The 17,105-nt window shown below is 40.6% G+C and overlaps 1 protein-coding gene across 1 annotated transcript; it reads right to left on the bottom strand.

The window, feature by feature from the left end:
- Window positions 1-1,781: 1,781 nt before the first annotated feature.
- LOC128375791 (E3 ubiquitin/ISG15 ligase TRIM25-like) lies at window positions 1,782-9,382 on the bottom strand. Its single transcript, XM_053336207.1, has 3 exons — window positions 7,763-9,382; window positions 4,191-4,264; window positions 1,782-3,519 (listed from the first exon to the last, which is right to left on the bottom strand). Exons 1-3 carry the CDS (start codon window positions 9,380-9,382, stop codon window positions 1,782-1,784), a joined length of 3,432 nt encoding a protein of 1,143 aa, XP_053192182.1.
- Between the last annotated feature and the right edge of the window lie 7,723 nt (window positions 9,383-17,105).

Consider the following 17,105-nt stretch of genomic DNA (forward strand, 5'->3'; position numbering starts at 1 on the left):
AATTGGCATTCACACACAGATTAATAGAGTTAGGACTAATAAAATATGTTTAAACATTACAGCCTATAGACATACAGGCATTTATATATAATTAAGTCTTAATGGTTAATCTGACCATAATTTCTTAATGGTCAGATTAACACAATTTTTAAAAAATTAACACGTTATGCTCTGCCCTTAACCCTCCTGTTGTGCTCAGGTCAAGGAAGTAAGGAAGTAAGGAAGGAAGGAAATGAGGAAGGAACGAAGGAAGGGAGGAAAGAGGAAGGAAGGAAGTGGGGAAAGAAGGAAATGAGGAAAGAACAAAGGAAGGGAGGAAAGGAGGAAAGAAGGAAGGAAGGGAGGGAGGAAAAGAGGGAGGGAGGGAGGGAGGGAGGGAGGAAGGAAAGAAGGAAGTGAGAAAAAAGCAAATGAGGAAGGAAGGAAGGAAGTTACGAAAGAAGGAAGGAAGGAAGGAGGAAAAGAGGAAGGAAGTAAGGAGAGGACAGGAGGAATGAGGAAGGAAGGAAGGAAGGAGGAAAAGAGGAAGGAAGTAAGGAGAGGAAAGAAGGAATGAGGAAGGAAGGAAGGAAGGAAGGAGGAAAAGAGGAAGGAAGTAAGGAGAGAAGGAAGGAAGTGAGGAACAGTCAAAAGAGATGGGGTCAATTTGACCCGGGAGCACAACAGGAGGGTCAATGTCATTGTGATTAATGCGTTAATGCTGACTGCCGTGACATTTATATTATATATATTGTATATTTATATACTTATATATATATTTGGTCTGAAATTTGGCTTGCAGCAGAACCAGACAGTGTCCACTGAGTTATCAGGAGAGGTATTGTGAATCACTTATTGTAAAAATGATCTTTAACTTTTTGCTTCTGTACTTAAGTACATTTCAGAGTCTGAACTTTCTTACCTTAACTTGAGCAAAGGAATTGAATCAGTACTTCTAATTTTACCAGAGTCTTTTTTCCACTAAAGTACAGAACGTGGGTACTTTTGCCACCTCTGATCACGAATAAAAGTACTGCATGAAAAATCTTATTAAAGTAAAAGTACTGCAGTATTATAGTGATGTAGTATGCAGTATTACAGTAAAAGTACTGCAATATTATAGTGATGTAGTATGCAGTATTACAGTAAAAGTACTGCAGTATTATAGTGATGTAGTATGCAGTATTACAGTAAAAGTACTGCAGTATTATAGTGATGTAGTATGCAGTATTACAGTAAAAGTACTGCAATATTATGAGTGATGTAGTATGCAGTATTACAGTAAAAGTACTGCAGTATTATAGTGATGTAGTATGCAGTATTACAGTAAAAGTACTGCAGTATTATGAGTGATGTAGTATGCAGTATTACAGTAAAAGTACTGCAGTATTATAGTGATGTAGTATGCAGTATTACAGTAAAAGTACATAAGTAGTATTATAGTGATGTAGTATGCAGTATTACAGTAAAAGTACTGCAGTATTATAGTGATGTAGTATGCAGTATTACAGTAAAAGTACTGCAGTATTATAGTGATGTAGTATGCAGTATTACAGTAAAAGTACTGCAGTATTATAGTGATGTAGTATGCAGTATTACAGTAAAAGTATATAAGTAGTATTATGTATTTGTGGTGTTTCAGGAGGAAAACTGCCTCTAATGAATGAGAATGAAATATTTTATTGATTATTGAAGGTACAGATATTTCACATGTCAGCTGATCTCTGAGCAGCTCAGAAACATGGAGACAAAAACATGAAGAATTACAGCATCTGACACATGAAGTCTGAAATGACTTCTGTCTATTTCACTTTACACAACTCAGCTGTGGATTCAAAATAAACCCTAAATCCAGCATAGAGAGGCTGAGTGAATGTGGTCTGGACTCTGTGGAGGAGAGTCATGGTTTTAGAGACATCGTAGAAGGACAGAATACCTGCTCTGTGATCCAGGTACACTCCGACTCTGGAGGAACGAGGACCTGAGACGCGAGTTTTAATGTCGTTGAACCAAAATTCATAACTGTTAGTGTAACAACCTAAAGACCAAGATTTGTCATTACGTCCAAATAGAGATTCATCATCTGATCTGCTGATATTCTTGTATGCGACTGCTACATAAACACCTAACCCTTCCCACTCCACCTCCCAGTAACAACGTCCAGTCAAACTCTCTCTACTCAGGACCTGAAGATGATCAATGAATCTGTCTTTATGACTAGAATAAGACTGTGGTTGACTCATCCATGATACTTTTCTGTTCCCCTCAGATAATAACAGCTGTGTGTTTGCTGTGTTTGGATCCAGAGTGATTTCACGTGAATATCTTAAGAACTCAGCTCTGGTCTTGGGTTGTGGTTCTGGTTCTGACAGTAAAACGTCCACTTCAGTCACTGTCAGTGAGATGTTTGTCCATTTGTCCCTCAGGATGTCCTGTAGTTTATCTCTGAGCTCTGACACAGCTGCTGTCACATCCTCAAAGTATCTGAGAGGACGGATATTGATGCTGGATGAGTCTGTAGGTTCACTGAGTTGTGACACTGAGGGGTAGTCGTGTAGAAACTGGTTGTGATCCTCTGTGTGTGAGAGCTGCTTCAGTTCAGCGTCTTTCCTCTTCAGCTCAGTGATCTCCTGCTGCAGCTTCTCCTGAAGCTCTTTGACTCCACTCACTTCAGTTTCCTGCTGGGATCTGATCTGCTGCTTCACATCAGAGCTTCTTTTCTGGAGGAGACGGATCAGCTGAGTGAAGATCTTCTCACTGTCCTCCACGGCTTTATCAGCAGAGCGACTGATGGCCTCCACCTCCTGTTGAAGCAGCTTCACATCTTTCTCTCTGTCCTGGATTCTCTGCTGGATGTTTAGTCGACTCACCTCGAGCTCTCTCTGCCTCTCAGTCCTTTCTGCTACAGCTGGGACTGTGTCGTGGCCTTTATGATCCTCCATAGTGCACAGATAACAGATACACTTCTTATCTGTACGGCAGAATATCTTCATCACCTCATCATGACGAGAGCAGATGTTCTCCTGGAGCTTCTCCGAGGGCTCCACCAGCTTGTGTTTCTTTAATTTGGTTGATTCAAAGTGAGACTGGAGGTGATTCTCACAGTAAGACATCAGACACCTTATACAGGACTTGAAGGCTTTCAGCTTCCTCCCAGTGCAGACATCACAGGCCACATCTTCAGGTCCAGCATAGCAGTGATCAGCAGGAGCAGCTTGGAGTCCAGTCTTCTTCAGCTGCTCCACTAAAGCTGCTAACATGGTGTTTTTCTTCAGGACAGGCCTCGGTGTGAAGGCCTCTCTACACTGAGGGCAGCTGTAGATCTTCCTCTCATCCTCTCCATCCCAGAATCCTTTAATACAGTTCATACAGTAGCTGTGTCCACAGGAAAGACCCACCGGATCCTTCAGTAGATCCAGACAGATCGAACAAGAGAAGGTTTCTTGGTCCAGCTGATAGTTCTGTGCCATTTCAGCTCTCAGAGGCAACGACTGAGTTTCACTTCCGTGTTTCTGCTGAATGCAGCCTGACAGCTCTGTGCTGCGTCACATGTTGGTTACACCCATCTACAAACTGTAGATTTAAAAAGGGAGAGAACAATGAAGTCTGATCCCAGAGTGGAGCTTGTTGTGTTTAAAGCTTTATTGATCATTGTATCAGTAAAGCTTTAATACTGTATCAATATGAAATAAAACCTGCAACACATTTATATTTTAATCATGTTGTTTGTGTTTGAAATACAAGCAAATAAAACCAAAGTTCATCTTATCCAGAAACTCTGCTGATAAATATCGACCTTTGACAGTCACATGATCCTCTTAATATTTACTAAAGTACTTCAAACTGTACTACAGTAAAGTACAAGTACGTCAACATGTACTGCAGTAAAGTATAAGTACCTCAAACTACACTACAGTAAACTACAAGTACCTCAAACAGTACTACAGTAAAGTACAAGTACCTCAAACTATACTACAGTAAACTACAAGTACTTCAAACAGTACTACAGTAAAGTACAAGTACCTCAAACTATAATACAGTAAAGTACAAGTACCTCAAACTGTACTACAGTAAAGTACAAGTACCTCAAACTGTACTACAGTAAAGTACAAGTACCTCAAACTGTATTGCAGTAAAGTTGGTAGTCATGGTAACCAAATGCATGTAAACAGAAGCACAAACTAATTGTTGATGAAATGAATTGAACTCACCTGTTCAGCTGCAGTTCTGGTGTTTGTCCAGCAGGTGTCACTGTCGCTCCACTCATCTCAGGCAGGTTTGAACTCTAATAGAAGATAAAAACATTAACTTTAATACAGTTACTGATAATATAACTTTATTTAAATTTGGCACTGGAACAATTATAATAAAATACTGAAATAAGTGAAACTGGATTTAAAGTAACAGAGGGAAGAAGGAAAGGAAGGAAGGAAGGAAGGGTGGAGGGAAGGAAAGAAGGAAGGAAGGAAAGAGGGAGGGAGGGAGGAAAGAAGGACAGAGGGAAGGGAAGAAGGAAGGAAAGAAGGAAGGAAGTGAGGAGGGAAGGAAAGGAAAGAGGGAGGGAGGGAGGGAGGGAGGAAAGAAGGACAGAGGGAAGGGAAGAAGGAAGGAAAGAAGGAAGGAAGGGAGGAGGGAAGGAAAGGAAAGGAAAGAAGGAAGGAAGGAAAGAGGGAGGGAGGGAGGAAAGAAGGACAGAGGGAAGAGAAGAAGGAAGGAAAGGACAAGGAAGGGAGAAAGAAAGGAAGGAAGGAGGGAAGGAAAGATTGACAGATGGAAGGGAGGAAGGAAGGAAGGATAGGAGGAAGGAAGGGAGGAAGGAAGGATAGGAGGAAGGAAGGGAGGAAGAAGGAAGAAAAGGAGGGAGGAAGGATGGTAGGAGGGAGAGAGGAAAAAAGGACAGAAGAATTGGCATTCACACACATACATTTTAATAGAGTTAGGACTAATAAAATATGTTTAAACATTACAGCCTATAGAGAGCATTTCATATATAATTGATTGATTGTCTTAATTCAATATAGATAATTTATTTGTTATGTGGCTATAGGTAGTTTAATTATAATAATAATAATTTTATTTATATAGCACCTTTCATACATAAAACGCAGCTCAAAGTGATTTACATTTAAAGCAATAAAACAAAGGCAAACAAGTAGATCAAGTTAAAATACTCAACAAGGGTTAAAAACTAAAATCTAATAATAAAATAAAACACTGAGGAGACAGGTTAAATAAAGGGGTTCAAATCATAGACTGTATGGTTCAAAGTATACATTTAAAAGGAGAATCTAAATAAAAACAGGTGTAAAATACAGGATAAAACATAGATTACCTAAACGTTTTGTGGTAAACTAAAATATGTTATAAGCTCTTTAAAAAAAAAATCCCAGTGAATTTTTAAAAACTACAATTTTAAAGATTATTTTTAAATTGAGGAATACCACAGCCTTCATTACATATCTTTGTCACTAGTGTTTGATAATCATATTTAATGGATCACTGCACATAAAATGGATAGATACATTTATTTAGCATCACATAGAAAAATATATAACTAAAAATACTCAAAAGTTGTACTAATACAGCAAATATATGTATATACATGTGTTTATGTACATTTTCTGTATATATAAGATTATAGGCTGATACTTCTCTACTATTTAATATAAAAAAATAAACTCCAGCTATGTTTGGATGCTACAACTCATACCATTAAGCTTTACCTCAATCCTATATTAGTAAATATTGTACATTATTCATGGCCCTGCTGATGCCCATTCCCTTCAGTTAAATGTTAATACTGTAGTTTAAGATGATAATACTATAATAGTGGACACAACATGGTATTTTAACACCCTTCTCATATATATATATAATACTGTTAAATGGTCACTATAGCAGCAACTAACGTTTAAGTTACAGCAAACAGCAACTTGGCGCCACCACGCGCAGGAAACGTTACCGTTAGCAATTAGCAACATTAGCTCCACAGAGCTAACTTTATAGCAACATTAGTTCCCCATAGCTAACTTACCGGCATAAACGGCTGGGTAAAACGGGAGTTTTCGAGCCTCCTGTTTCTCCTACTTTGGTTAACTTCTCTGTTGATTAGTTAGCTTGTGGGTACACTCAGTTTTAGTCACTGTTTAACGATATGTCGTCTCATTTAGGTTGCAACGGCCGCCATTGCACAAGCTCGGGTCTGTTGGAAACCGTTGGAAACCACACACTCTAGTACTAACTGTGACGTCATTTGAAGTACGTAGGGTGTTTCTGCGTAGTATGCGAGAAGTTCCCGGATGATTTACTAGATTCTCCAGAAATGTAGAGTATGCATCAAGAGCTGACTACTCACACTCAAATTACCCAAGATGCAACATAACTTCTGAAAAAACCCCAAAATACAAAGGTTACAGATCAGCAACTCGGTGGTTTCAAGTTAGCTACAGCGAGGGTATGTTCGCTTCCTGTTTTCAAAATAAAAGCACAGATTCTATAGTTATGGTTTTCTTAATAATAAAAGGCAACATGTGTTTTATTTTGTGAAAATGACAGGAAGTGCGTTATTCGCTACGGCTAACTCCGAATTCGCAGGAGCAAAACTTTAAGCAGGTGTTATTTGGACAAATTAGTGTCACATTGTGGATCTAAAGGGCTACTTTACTTTCTTCCTAAAAAGGATAGAAATGTGGATAAAGTGGTATACTTACAGAATTAGAGCTAAAATAAAAGCCTGCTGATTTCAGCTCAGGAAGGAATGAAAGGCATTGTGGGTTATCATGTAGTTTACTACAGTGTAAACTGTAACGGTCTGCTTACTATCTGGTCCTTTAGTGTGTAGTATAGAAGAATGTAGTATGCGGCTCACACACCTGTTAGCATGCCACCTGCTGGAGGAGGGACTTAAAGCATTACAATAAAAGTACTGCAGTATTATAGTGATGCAGTATGCAGTATTACAGTAAAAGTACTGCAGTATTATGAGTGATGTAGTATGCAGTATTACAGTAAAAGTACTGCAGTATAATGAGTGATGTAGTATGCAGTATTACAGTAAAAGTACTGCAGTATTATTATGTGAACTTTAATGAACTCTCATTGTAGTTTCATATTTTCTCCACAAGCTTTGAATGAGAAGAAAACACTTTGATCACTGTTGATAAAAATCATCTTTATTGATTATTGAAGCTTCAGATTGTTGACACATCCAATCAGTAAAGTGTGATCAATGATTTCATGTTCAGATTGACTTCATCCACACAGTCATTTAGTTTAACCCAGAATGTCAGCTATGTACAAGAACATCATTAATGATTATTATCGTGATCATTACAGTTTGATTGAACATTTCTTTATGAATTTACAAAGTGATGAGAACAAAATATCTGTGATGAAGGAAGTTCTGCTGTTTTCTCTGTTTAAGAAACAACAGACACAAATACATCAATACAAACATGAAACTAACATTTAGAACAAAGAGAAGTTCACATTTTCATCTGAAGAAATGTCAGTGAAGGTTAAAAACATGGTGATGAGCAGTGAGAGCCTCCATGGATAAAAACACACAGGAAAAAGTCACATTTAAAGAAACTGATAATATCAATAACACATACATGAAGTGAAATGAAGTGTTGAATATCCCTATTAGCATGTCAGCTGATCTCTGAGCAGCTCAGAAACATGGAGACAAAAACATGAAGAATTACAACATCTGACACATGAAGTCTGAAATGACTTCTGTCTATTTCACTTTACACAACTCAGCTGTGGATTTATAACCAACCCAAAGTCCAGCATAGAGAGTCTGAGTGAATGTGGTCTGGACTCTGTGGAGGAGAGTCATGGTTTCAGAGACGCTGTAGAAGGACAGAATACCTGCTCTGTGATCCAGGTACACTCCGACTCTGTAGGAAACAGGACCTGAGACAGGAGTTTTAATGTTGTTGAACCAAAATTCATAACTGTTAGTGTCACACCATAAAGACCAAGATTTGCCATTACATCCAAATGCAGATTCACTTCCTGCTCTGCTGATATTCTTGTGTGCAACTGCTACATAAACATCTAACCCTCTCAACTCCACCTCCCAGTAACAACGTCCAGTCAGACTCTCTCTACTTAGGACCTGCCACTGATCAGTGAATCTGTCTGTGTGTCTAGAATAAGACTGTGGTTGACTCATCCATGTTACTTTTCTGTTCCCCTCAGATAATAACAGGTCTGTGTTTGCTGTGTTTGGATCCAGAGTAATTTCACGTGAATATCTTAAGAACTCAGCTCTGGTCTTGGGCTCTGGTTGTGGCAGTAAAACGTCCACTTCAGTCACTGCTAGTGAGATGTTTGTCCATTTGTCCCTCAGGATGTCCTGTAGTTTATCTCTGAGCTCTGACACAGCTGGTGTCACATCCTCAAAGTGTCTGAGAGGACGGATATTGATGCTGGATGAGTCTGTAGGTTCACTGAGTTGTGACACTGAGGGGTAGTTGTGTAGAAACTGGGTATGATTCTCTGTGTGTGAGAGCTGCTTCAGTTCAGCGTCTTTCCTCTTCAGCTCAGTGATCTCCTGCTGCAGCTTCTCCTGAAGCCCTTTGACTCCACTCACTTGAGTTTCCTGCTGGGATCTGATCTGCTGCTTCACATCAGAGCTTCTTTTCTGGAGGATATGGATCAGCTCAGTGAAGATCTTCTCACTGTCCTTCACTGCTTTATCAGCAGAGCGATTGATGGCCTTCACCTCCTGTTGAAGCAGCTTCACATCTTTCTCTCTGTCCTGGATTCTCTGCTGGATGTTTAGTCGACTCACCTCGAGCTCTCTCTGCCTCTCAGTCCTTTCTGCTGCAGCTGGGACTGTGTAATGGCCTTTATGATCCTCCATAGTGCACAGATAACAGATACACTTCCTATCTGTACGGCAGAATATCTTCATCACCTCATCATGACGAGAGCAGATGTTCTCCTGGAGCTTCTCCGAGGGCTCCACCAGCTTGTGTTTCTTTAATTTGGTTAATTCAAAGTGAGACTGGAGGTGATTCTCACAGTAAGACATCAGACACGTCAGACAGGACTTGAAGGCTTTCAGCTTCCTCCCAGTGCAGACATCACAGGCCACATCTTCAGGTCCAGCATAACAGAGATCAGCAGGAGCAGCTTGGAGTCCAGTCTTCTTCAGCTGCTCCACTAAAGCTGCTAACATGGTGTTTTTCTTCAGGACAGGCCTCGGTGTGAAGGCCTCTCTGCACTGAGGGCAGCTGTAGATCTTCCTCTCATCCTCTCCATCCCAGAATCCTTTAATACAGCTCATACAGTAGCTGTGTCCACAGGGAAGACCCACCGGATCATTCAGTAGATCCAAACAGATCGAACAAGAGAAGGTTTCTCGGTCCAGCTGATCTTTCTCCGCCATTTCAGCTCTCAGAGGCAACGACTGTCTGAGTTTCACTTCCTGATACTAAACTTCCGTGTTTCTGCTGAATGCAGCCTGACAGCTCTGTGCTGCGTCACATGTTGGTTACACCCATCTACAAGCTGCAGATTTAAAGGGAGAGAACAATGAAATATGACACCACAGTAGAGCTTGTTGTGTTTAAAGCTTTATTGATCATTGTATCAGTAAAGCTTTAATACTGTACAGAATAGGCTTTATTTGTCACTATAACAAGTACAGCGAAATTACAGCAATCACCCCGTCTGTACATATACAACATACAATACATAATAAGACAGAACCGGATGACTGAGCACAATAAAGAGGGGAGAAAAGGAAAAAAAAACGAGGAGAGAGGAGGATTAAAAAAAAGCAGGTCCCAGTGTGGGAACGGGAAAAAAAACCCAGTAACATGAGCACATTTTACAACATAAAAACACAAAAAACAACTTTTACACCAGGGGAGGCGGAAAGGGAGGAGGAGGTGTTCCAGCTCAGACAGGCAGCCAGCCGCGGCCGCAGCCATCTTCGGTGCCGCCAGCGGACCCCGCCTGTCGCACTGGGGGGTGAAAGCAGCGAAGGTGTGGGATGGGGGGGTGGGGAGGTGTAGTATATGTGCATGTGTGTAAGTGTTCATGTGCGTGTGTGTACATATGGCCGGAGAGTTGCTTCGTCTAGCTTCACAATCAGTGCCTCAGTTCGTAGGGTGTCATCGCGATAACACAGGAAGTTGCCATGGAGACGTCCCTGATCGTGTCCCAGGCCAAGTCAACAATCAACAGGTGTCCATGAAGAAGGGAGGGGGGGAGAAGAATACAGGGCGTCCCACTGCAGCGACCTCATCAATATGAATAATATCAATATGAAATAAAACCTGCAACACATTTCATATTTTAATCATGTTGTTTGTGTTTGAAATACAAGCAAATAAAACCAAAGTTCATCTTATCCAGAAACTCTGCTGATAAATGTCGACCTTTGACAGTCACATGATCCTCTGAATATTTACTAAAGAACCTCAAACTGTACTGAAGTAAAGTACAAGTACCTCAAACTGTACTAGAGTAAAGTACAACTACCTCTAACTGTACTACAGTAAAGTACAAGTACCTCAAACCGTATTGCAGTAATGTTCAAATACCTCAAATTATACTACAGTAAAGTACAAGTACCTCAAACTATACTACAGTAAAGTACAAGTACTTCAAACTGTACTACAGTAAAGTACAAGTACTTCAAACTGTACTATAGTAAACTACAAGTACTTCAAACTGTACTATAGTAAAGTACAAGTACCTCAAACTGTACTACAGTAAAGTACAAGTACCTCAAACTGTACTATAATAAAGTACAAGTACCTCGAACTGTACTACAGTAAAGTACAAGTACCTCTAACTATACTACAGTAAAGTACTAGTACCTCTAACTGTACTGCAGTAAAGTACTAATACCTCAAACTGTACTGCAGTAAAGTACTAGTACCTCTAACTGTACTACAGTAAAGTACTAGTAAATGTACTTGTGAGTAAACATTCAGATGTTCATTAAAGCTCATTCCTCCAGTCAGAGGTTCATTAGTGATGCGATGCTCATTCACAGCTGATGACTTCCCGCCTGTAATGGAGCGAGTCATTAAACGTGGAGACGATAACAGAGTCAGAGTCAGACGGAGGTCAGCGGACGCCATGATGAGCTTCACTTCCTCCGTCAGGGGCAGCCAGGTCAAAGGTCAGAGTTCACAGCAGCTGAAACTGGAACACTGTACACCAGGGGTGTCAAACATGCGGCCCGTGGGCCAGAGCCGGCCCGCTGAGGGGTGCGATCCGGCCCACTTTCCTTTCTGTGTTCTTTTCCTTCCTTCCTTCCTTCCTTCCTTCCTTCCTTCCTTCCTTCCATCTGTCCTTCCTCCCTAACTTCCTTTTTTTCATTCATTTCTTCCTTCCTTCCTTCATCCGTTTATTCCATCTGTCCTTCCTTCTTCCCTTCTGTCCTTCCTACCTTGCTGTTTTCCTTTCTTCGTTTGTTCATTTGTTCCTTCCTTCCTTTTGTCTGTCTTTCCTACCTTTCTGCCTTCCTTCCTTCCTTCCTTCCTTCCTTCCTTCCTTCCTTCCTTCGTTTCTTCCGTCTGTCCTTCCTTACCTCCTTCCTTCTGTCTGTCCTTCTTACCTTTCTTCCCTCTTTCCTTTTGTCTGTCTTTCCTTCCTTCCTTCCCTCCAACTTTTGGTACCACATTTGGATTAATAGTTAAAAATCATAACTTTTGGGGTTGCCTGGTGGTGGTGTGTCTCTTCTTTCTATACCAGCGTTATCATCTGCTTTATCTAATTCTTTACCTCCAATGTTCAACCACTCACCTCCTGGAAACGGCTGCAGGGCAGAGCTATTTATAGACATTACATATAACCGCAGTCAATGATTTATAACCAAATATTTAACTGTAAATGCCTCACTCTGTCTAATAAGTCATCAGGTCTTAACCCTCCTGTTGTGTTCGAGTCAAGGAAGGAAGGGAGGAAGGGAGTAAAGGGAAGGAGAGAGAGAGGAAGGAACGACAGAAGGAAGAAAGGGGGATGGAGGACGGAAGGAAGGAAGGGAGGAAATGAAATAAGGAAGGTAGGAAGGAAGGATGGAGGAAAGAAGTAAGTAAGGAAGGAAGGTAAGAGGGAGGGAGGGAGGGAGGGAGGAAAGAAGGTACGAGGGAGAAAGGAAGGAAGTAAAGAAGGACATAGGAAAGAAGGAAGGAAGGAAGGAAAGAAAGAAGTAAGGAAGGAAAGAAGGTAGGAGGGAGGGAGGAAAGAAGGAGAGAAGAAGAAAGAGAGGAAGGTAGGGGGGAGGAAGGACAGAAGGAAGGAAGAAAGGGAGAAGAGGAAGCACAGATGGACGGAAGGAAGGAAGGAAGGAAGGAAGGAAGGAAGCACAGATGGAAGGAAGGAAGGAAGGAAGGAACAGTCAAAACAGAAGGGTCAATTTGACCCGGGAGGACGACAGGAAGTTTAAACATGTATTATTTATAAAGGGTGACTCATCAGAAAGTGGTACCAAACCAAAAAAGTACTGGTGCTGCTGGATCATCAGAATCAGAGCTCAGTAATTCATAATAGTTTATATATCACATAATTTGGAGTTTTAATTTGAAAAGCCTGCAACTGATGTTTGACAGGTTGCAGTTACATGTGAGTTAAAAAGGTTATTATTCGCATTATTACTCTGTGGTGTCATAATTAAAACCTGTAATTATTAAACATCCCCTCCAGACATGTATTAAGACACATACAAATAAAACAATCATGTGTGTCTGATATGTTTTTTTTCTCTCATAAAAAGCCATAATTACCACTTTAAAATCCTTACAATGACATCTCCTCCTTCTCCCTCATTAAAAATTCAGACTCTATGAATATGTAAATGTATTTCCTTTGAAACATTTGCCTGCTGGCGACAAGATGTCTCTCCTCCTTCACCGTTAAGTCTATTCTCAGTTTTTTTTTTCTTCTCCACATCACACCACATGTGTAAGTTGAATATTGGACCAGAATAAAGCATCTAAACCAGAGGTGTCAAACTCATTTTCATTCAAGGGCCACATACAGACCAATTTGGTCTCATGTGGGCCGGATCATTAAAAAGAAGGAAGGAAGGAAGGAAGGAAGGAAGGAAGGAAGGAAATAAGAAGGGAAGGAAGGGCAGAAGGAAGAAAGGGAGGAAGGACAGATGGATGGAAGGACAGAAGGAAGAAAGGTAGGAAGGACAGATGGAAGGAAGGAAGGACAGAAGGAAAAAAGGGAGGAAGGACAGATGGAAGGAAGGACATAAGGAAGAAAGGGAGGAAGGACAGATGGAAGGAAGGACATAAGGAAGAAAGGGAGGAAGGACAGGTGGAAGGAAGAAGGGAAGGAATTAACAAAGACAGGATAAAAGGAAGGTAGGAAGGACAGATGAAAGGAAGGAAGGAACGAAGAAAGGAAAATAGGAAGGGAGGAAGGACAGATGGGAGGAAGGAAAAGAACACAGGAAGGAAAGTGGGCCGGAGTGCACCCCTCGGCGGGCCGGTTCTGGCCCACGGGCCGCATCTTTGACACCCCTGATCTAAACTAATCGTGATGTTACAAGTCATCCTCGTAGACACCGCTCCCTTTAAATCTGACTTTCAACAAGCTTATTTCAACATCTAAATTAAATCAACAACACACAGAGAAGCTCGAACATGCAGCTGAAGGAACCAGAAGAAAGGATTCATGTGGTGGTTTTAGTCTGAGTGCATCGTTTCAGTGTGTGAAAGCAGCATTTTAAAGCTTAAAGTGGGTTGTTGAATTGCTCTGTACCTTTCCTGCACTGTAATGCTGCAGTCCATCTTCCACTATTCAGTCAAAACAAGCTTTATAAACCTTTTCTAATGTTCCTAATAGTTTGTCTGTGGCGTTGCGACAGAAAAAGCAGCATGCAGAGACTCACAGTGTCTTCATAATGACAGTATGAGGCTGCTGCTTTAAAGTCCGTGTAAAGTAAGAATAAATATGTGTTCTGAGTTTGACATATTTATGCTTTGATATATTTTGCCAAATATATGAAATTAGGCTTCAAAGTTGTGTAAAAATCAGCCTCTTTCTCTGCTACCAAACGTTGTGGGCGTGGCCTCCGAGTCAGCTGAAGCCCCGCCCCCCACCAAGTGTCACCTGTCAATCAAAGTCACCACCTCTACCAGAAACATGGACGCTACGTCTGAGAGCTTTCTGCTGCTAGCTCGGCTGCTAGCTCAGCGGTTAACTCAGCTAACTGTAGACTGTAGTAGTAGTAGTGTGTGCTGAATGTATTTCTACCTCTACAGCAGCAGGGGCGGGTTTATGCTAATCACTAAATCCTGAACACAGAAATGTTGAAACACAGTTCGTGAAGCCTAGCTCCACAATTCAAATCTAAATGGTTGAAATGCTTTTTACACCTTTTTTAGAAATACATTTATGACCTATTACCTTGTGTTTAGAAGAAAATGTCTGAATTCACTTTACACAGTCTTTAAACTCCAAGAAGCTAAATGTGTGTTAATGTTGCTGCTCTGCTGTAATATCAAATCTTTATATATAGATAATATATATATGCAGATTATCTGATTTCTGCCTGGTTCTCATCTAATAACAATAATAATAACAGGAAGAATACATTTTATTTGTAATGTCAAAGTGCTACAAAGTAAAAGCATCATTATAAAAAAACAACTAACATAAATAAGAGCATAAAAGCAGCAACCAGTGAGGTTAATTAAAAAGCATAGGTTCTGCTAAAAAGAAATGTTTTAAGTCCTTTTTTTAAACCCCTGAACTGAATTAAATACATGATGACTTTTCATTATTTACTATAGTAGACCACCATGAGCTAATATGACCTCAGTAATAAACATAAAGTAGAATTATCACCAAGCTGTTGTGTTTGATTTATTAGACTGCAGATGTGTTCAATAATAAAATAAAAGTGCTCAATAAGTTATAAGCACTAGTCTGATATAAATATAATAACTTTAATATAAATAGTATTATAAGCAGCAGCAGGCAGACTATAGACTGAACCTAAACGTCACATCATGTCTCTAAAACACTTCTACAGATTTTTGTGATGTTTTGACTTCTGGTGCATGTTGGGAATCCGGGCGCTCGGCCTTCCCTCCCCGCCCCCGCCCAACCCCCCCCCCTCTGTGAGAGCGGCAAGATGAAAAACGATGAGTTTTCACCTCTAACACTTTGTTTCATCATACGTCCATCACGGCCCGATGATGAAAGGCCGCTCGTTACGCCTCCGGTGGACGACTGACGCTGTCGATCTAAATTCCACATCAGACCTCCTCACTGAGACGCACAGCCAAAGGTTATTAGAAGGAGGTTCAGGTTCAAGCACCTCCACACACACACACACACACACACACACACACACACACACACACACACACACACACACACACACACACACACACACACGAGAGCGCTGCCTGTGATCTATGATTCATGTGTTCTCATTTAAAATAGTGTGAAATATTTAAAGTTGGCTGGCCGGCCTCAGAGGGTCGACTGACTGACCTCTCTGCTCTTATTACTGCATGAAGGAGGAGGAGGAGGAGGAGGAAGGGGGGGGGGGGGGGTTGGGGAGGTGATACCGGCAAAGACAGAGGGTAAGAGGAAGATAATAAAAGAAGAAGGACTTGAGGCAGAAGTGGAGAGATGGATGGATATTGGCTTGGTGATTCAGTGGAAGCTTAATGATGAGACTGAATCAACATTTTACTTCCTGTCGTTCATGAAGTCAAAGGTTGGTGGTTGTTCAGTTTAGCTGAAGTCAATCAGCAGCAAAGTGATACGAGACAGATTAACCCTTTAAATACTGGTCATATTCTATCCTCACAGTTTGGTCTCCTCATAAAAAGTGTTTCTACCAAATGTTGAAGCACAGATGTGTTTAGAAGGAATCAATAGTCGATTTGACTGATCAATAAATGTGATTAAATTGACCCCGTTTTGACTGTTCCTCCCTTCCTTCCTTCTTCCTTCCTTCTTCTTTCTTCCTTCCTCCCTACCTCCCTCCTTACTCCTTTCCTTTCCTTCCTTCCTTCATTCCTTCCTTCCTTCTCTCCTAAATTCCTTACTCTTTTCGTTCTTCCTTCCTTCCGTCCTTCCTTCCTTCCTCTTTTCCTCCTTATTCCTTTCCTTCCTTTCTTCCTTCCTCCCTACCTCCCTCCTTTCCTTCTCTCCTAAATTCCTTACTCTTTTCGTTCTTCCTTCCTTCCTCTTTCCTTCCTTCCTCCCTTCTTTCTCTCCTAAATTCCTTACTCTTTTCGTTCTTCCTTCCTTCCTCTTTTCGTCCTTACTCCTTTCCTTCCTTTCTTCCTTCCTTCCTCCCTTCCTTCTCTCCTAAATTCCTTCCTCTTTTCATTTTTACTTCCTTCCTTCCTTCCTTCCTTCCTTTCCTTCCTTCCTTCCTTACTTGCTTCCCCCTCCCTCCTTACTCCCTTCCTTCCTTCCTTCCTTCTCTCCTTCCTTCCTCTTTTATTCCTTCCTCCTGTCCTTCCTTCCTTCCTCCCTTCCTTCCTTGACTGGAGGACAACAGGAGGGTTAAACCTTGATTCATGTGTCAGAGAGCAGAGAGACTAAACATCTCCTATCACACAATATCATGTCCTATTTTACCTCAGACATGAAAATATAACATAGACATAATGATGGAAATGTTATTTTATTGGTAGTTTTGAGTCTCATTAGTCTCTCCATCTCTACGTTGCCACGGTAACTAGATGGCAGCTGCCACTCAAATTAACTGTAGGTTGATTTTAATCATTTTTATGTCTCTTTTTGGTAGTTTTTAGGGTTTTTTGTCTCTTTCAGCTATGATGGAAATATTATTTTTATTTTTTTCCATCAGTATTTCAACTTTTATTTGGAAATTAAGGCTTGTTTTAGAGCTGGAACAATAAGTTGGTTAATTGATGTAAAATTAACTATTTTGAGGATCAAATAATTTTGTCTTTTGGGGTTTTTTTTTTAATATAAAGCTAAATATTGGTTACCGTTTCTCAAATGTGATGTTTTTTTTTAAAATTTTCTTTATCTTCTGTCACAGTTAACTGAATATATTTGAGTTTTGGACTATTTTTCATTAACTTGAGTTGTGGGAAATTATACCCATTATTACCCAGTTTGGGTCAATATAGTGACAACATAAT

The sequence above is a fragment of the Scomber japonicus genome, chromosome 16 (assembly GCF_027409825.1).
Source record: "Scomber japonicus isolate fScoJap1 chromosome 16, fScoJap1.pri, whole genome shotgun sequence".
In the NCBI taxonomy this organism is placed as follows: Eukaryota; Metazoa; Chordata; class Actinopteri; order Scombriformes; family Scombridae; genus Scomber; species Scomber japonicus.

What these genes read in the sequence shown, in the direction of transcription:
- LOC128375791 (XM_053336207.1), bottom strand. Translation starts at nt 9,382, where the DNA reads ATGGCGGAGAAAGATCAGCTGGACCGAGAAACCTTCTCTTGTTCGATC. An exon ending in CTCTCTATGCTGGACTTTGG is followed by an intron (nt 4,265 to 7,762) that starts GTTGGTTATAAA and finishes ATCTTCTATTAG; the next exon opens with AGTTCAAACCTGCCTGAGAT. An exon ending in CCAGAACTGCAGCTGAACAG is followed by an intron (nt 3,520 to 4,190) that starts GTGAGTTCAATT and finishes CATGTGACGCAG; the next exon opens with CACAGAGCTGTCAGGCTGCA.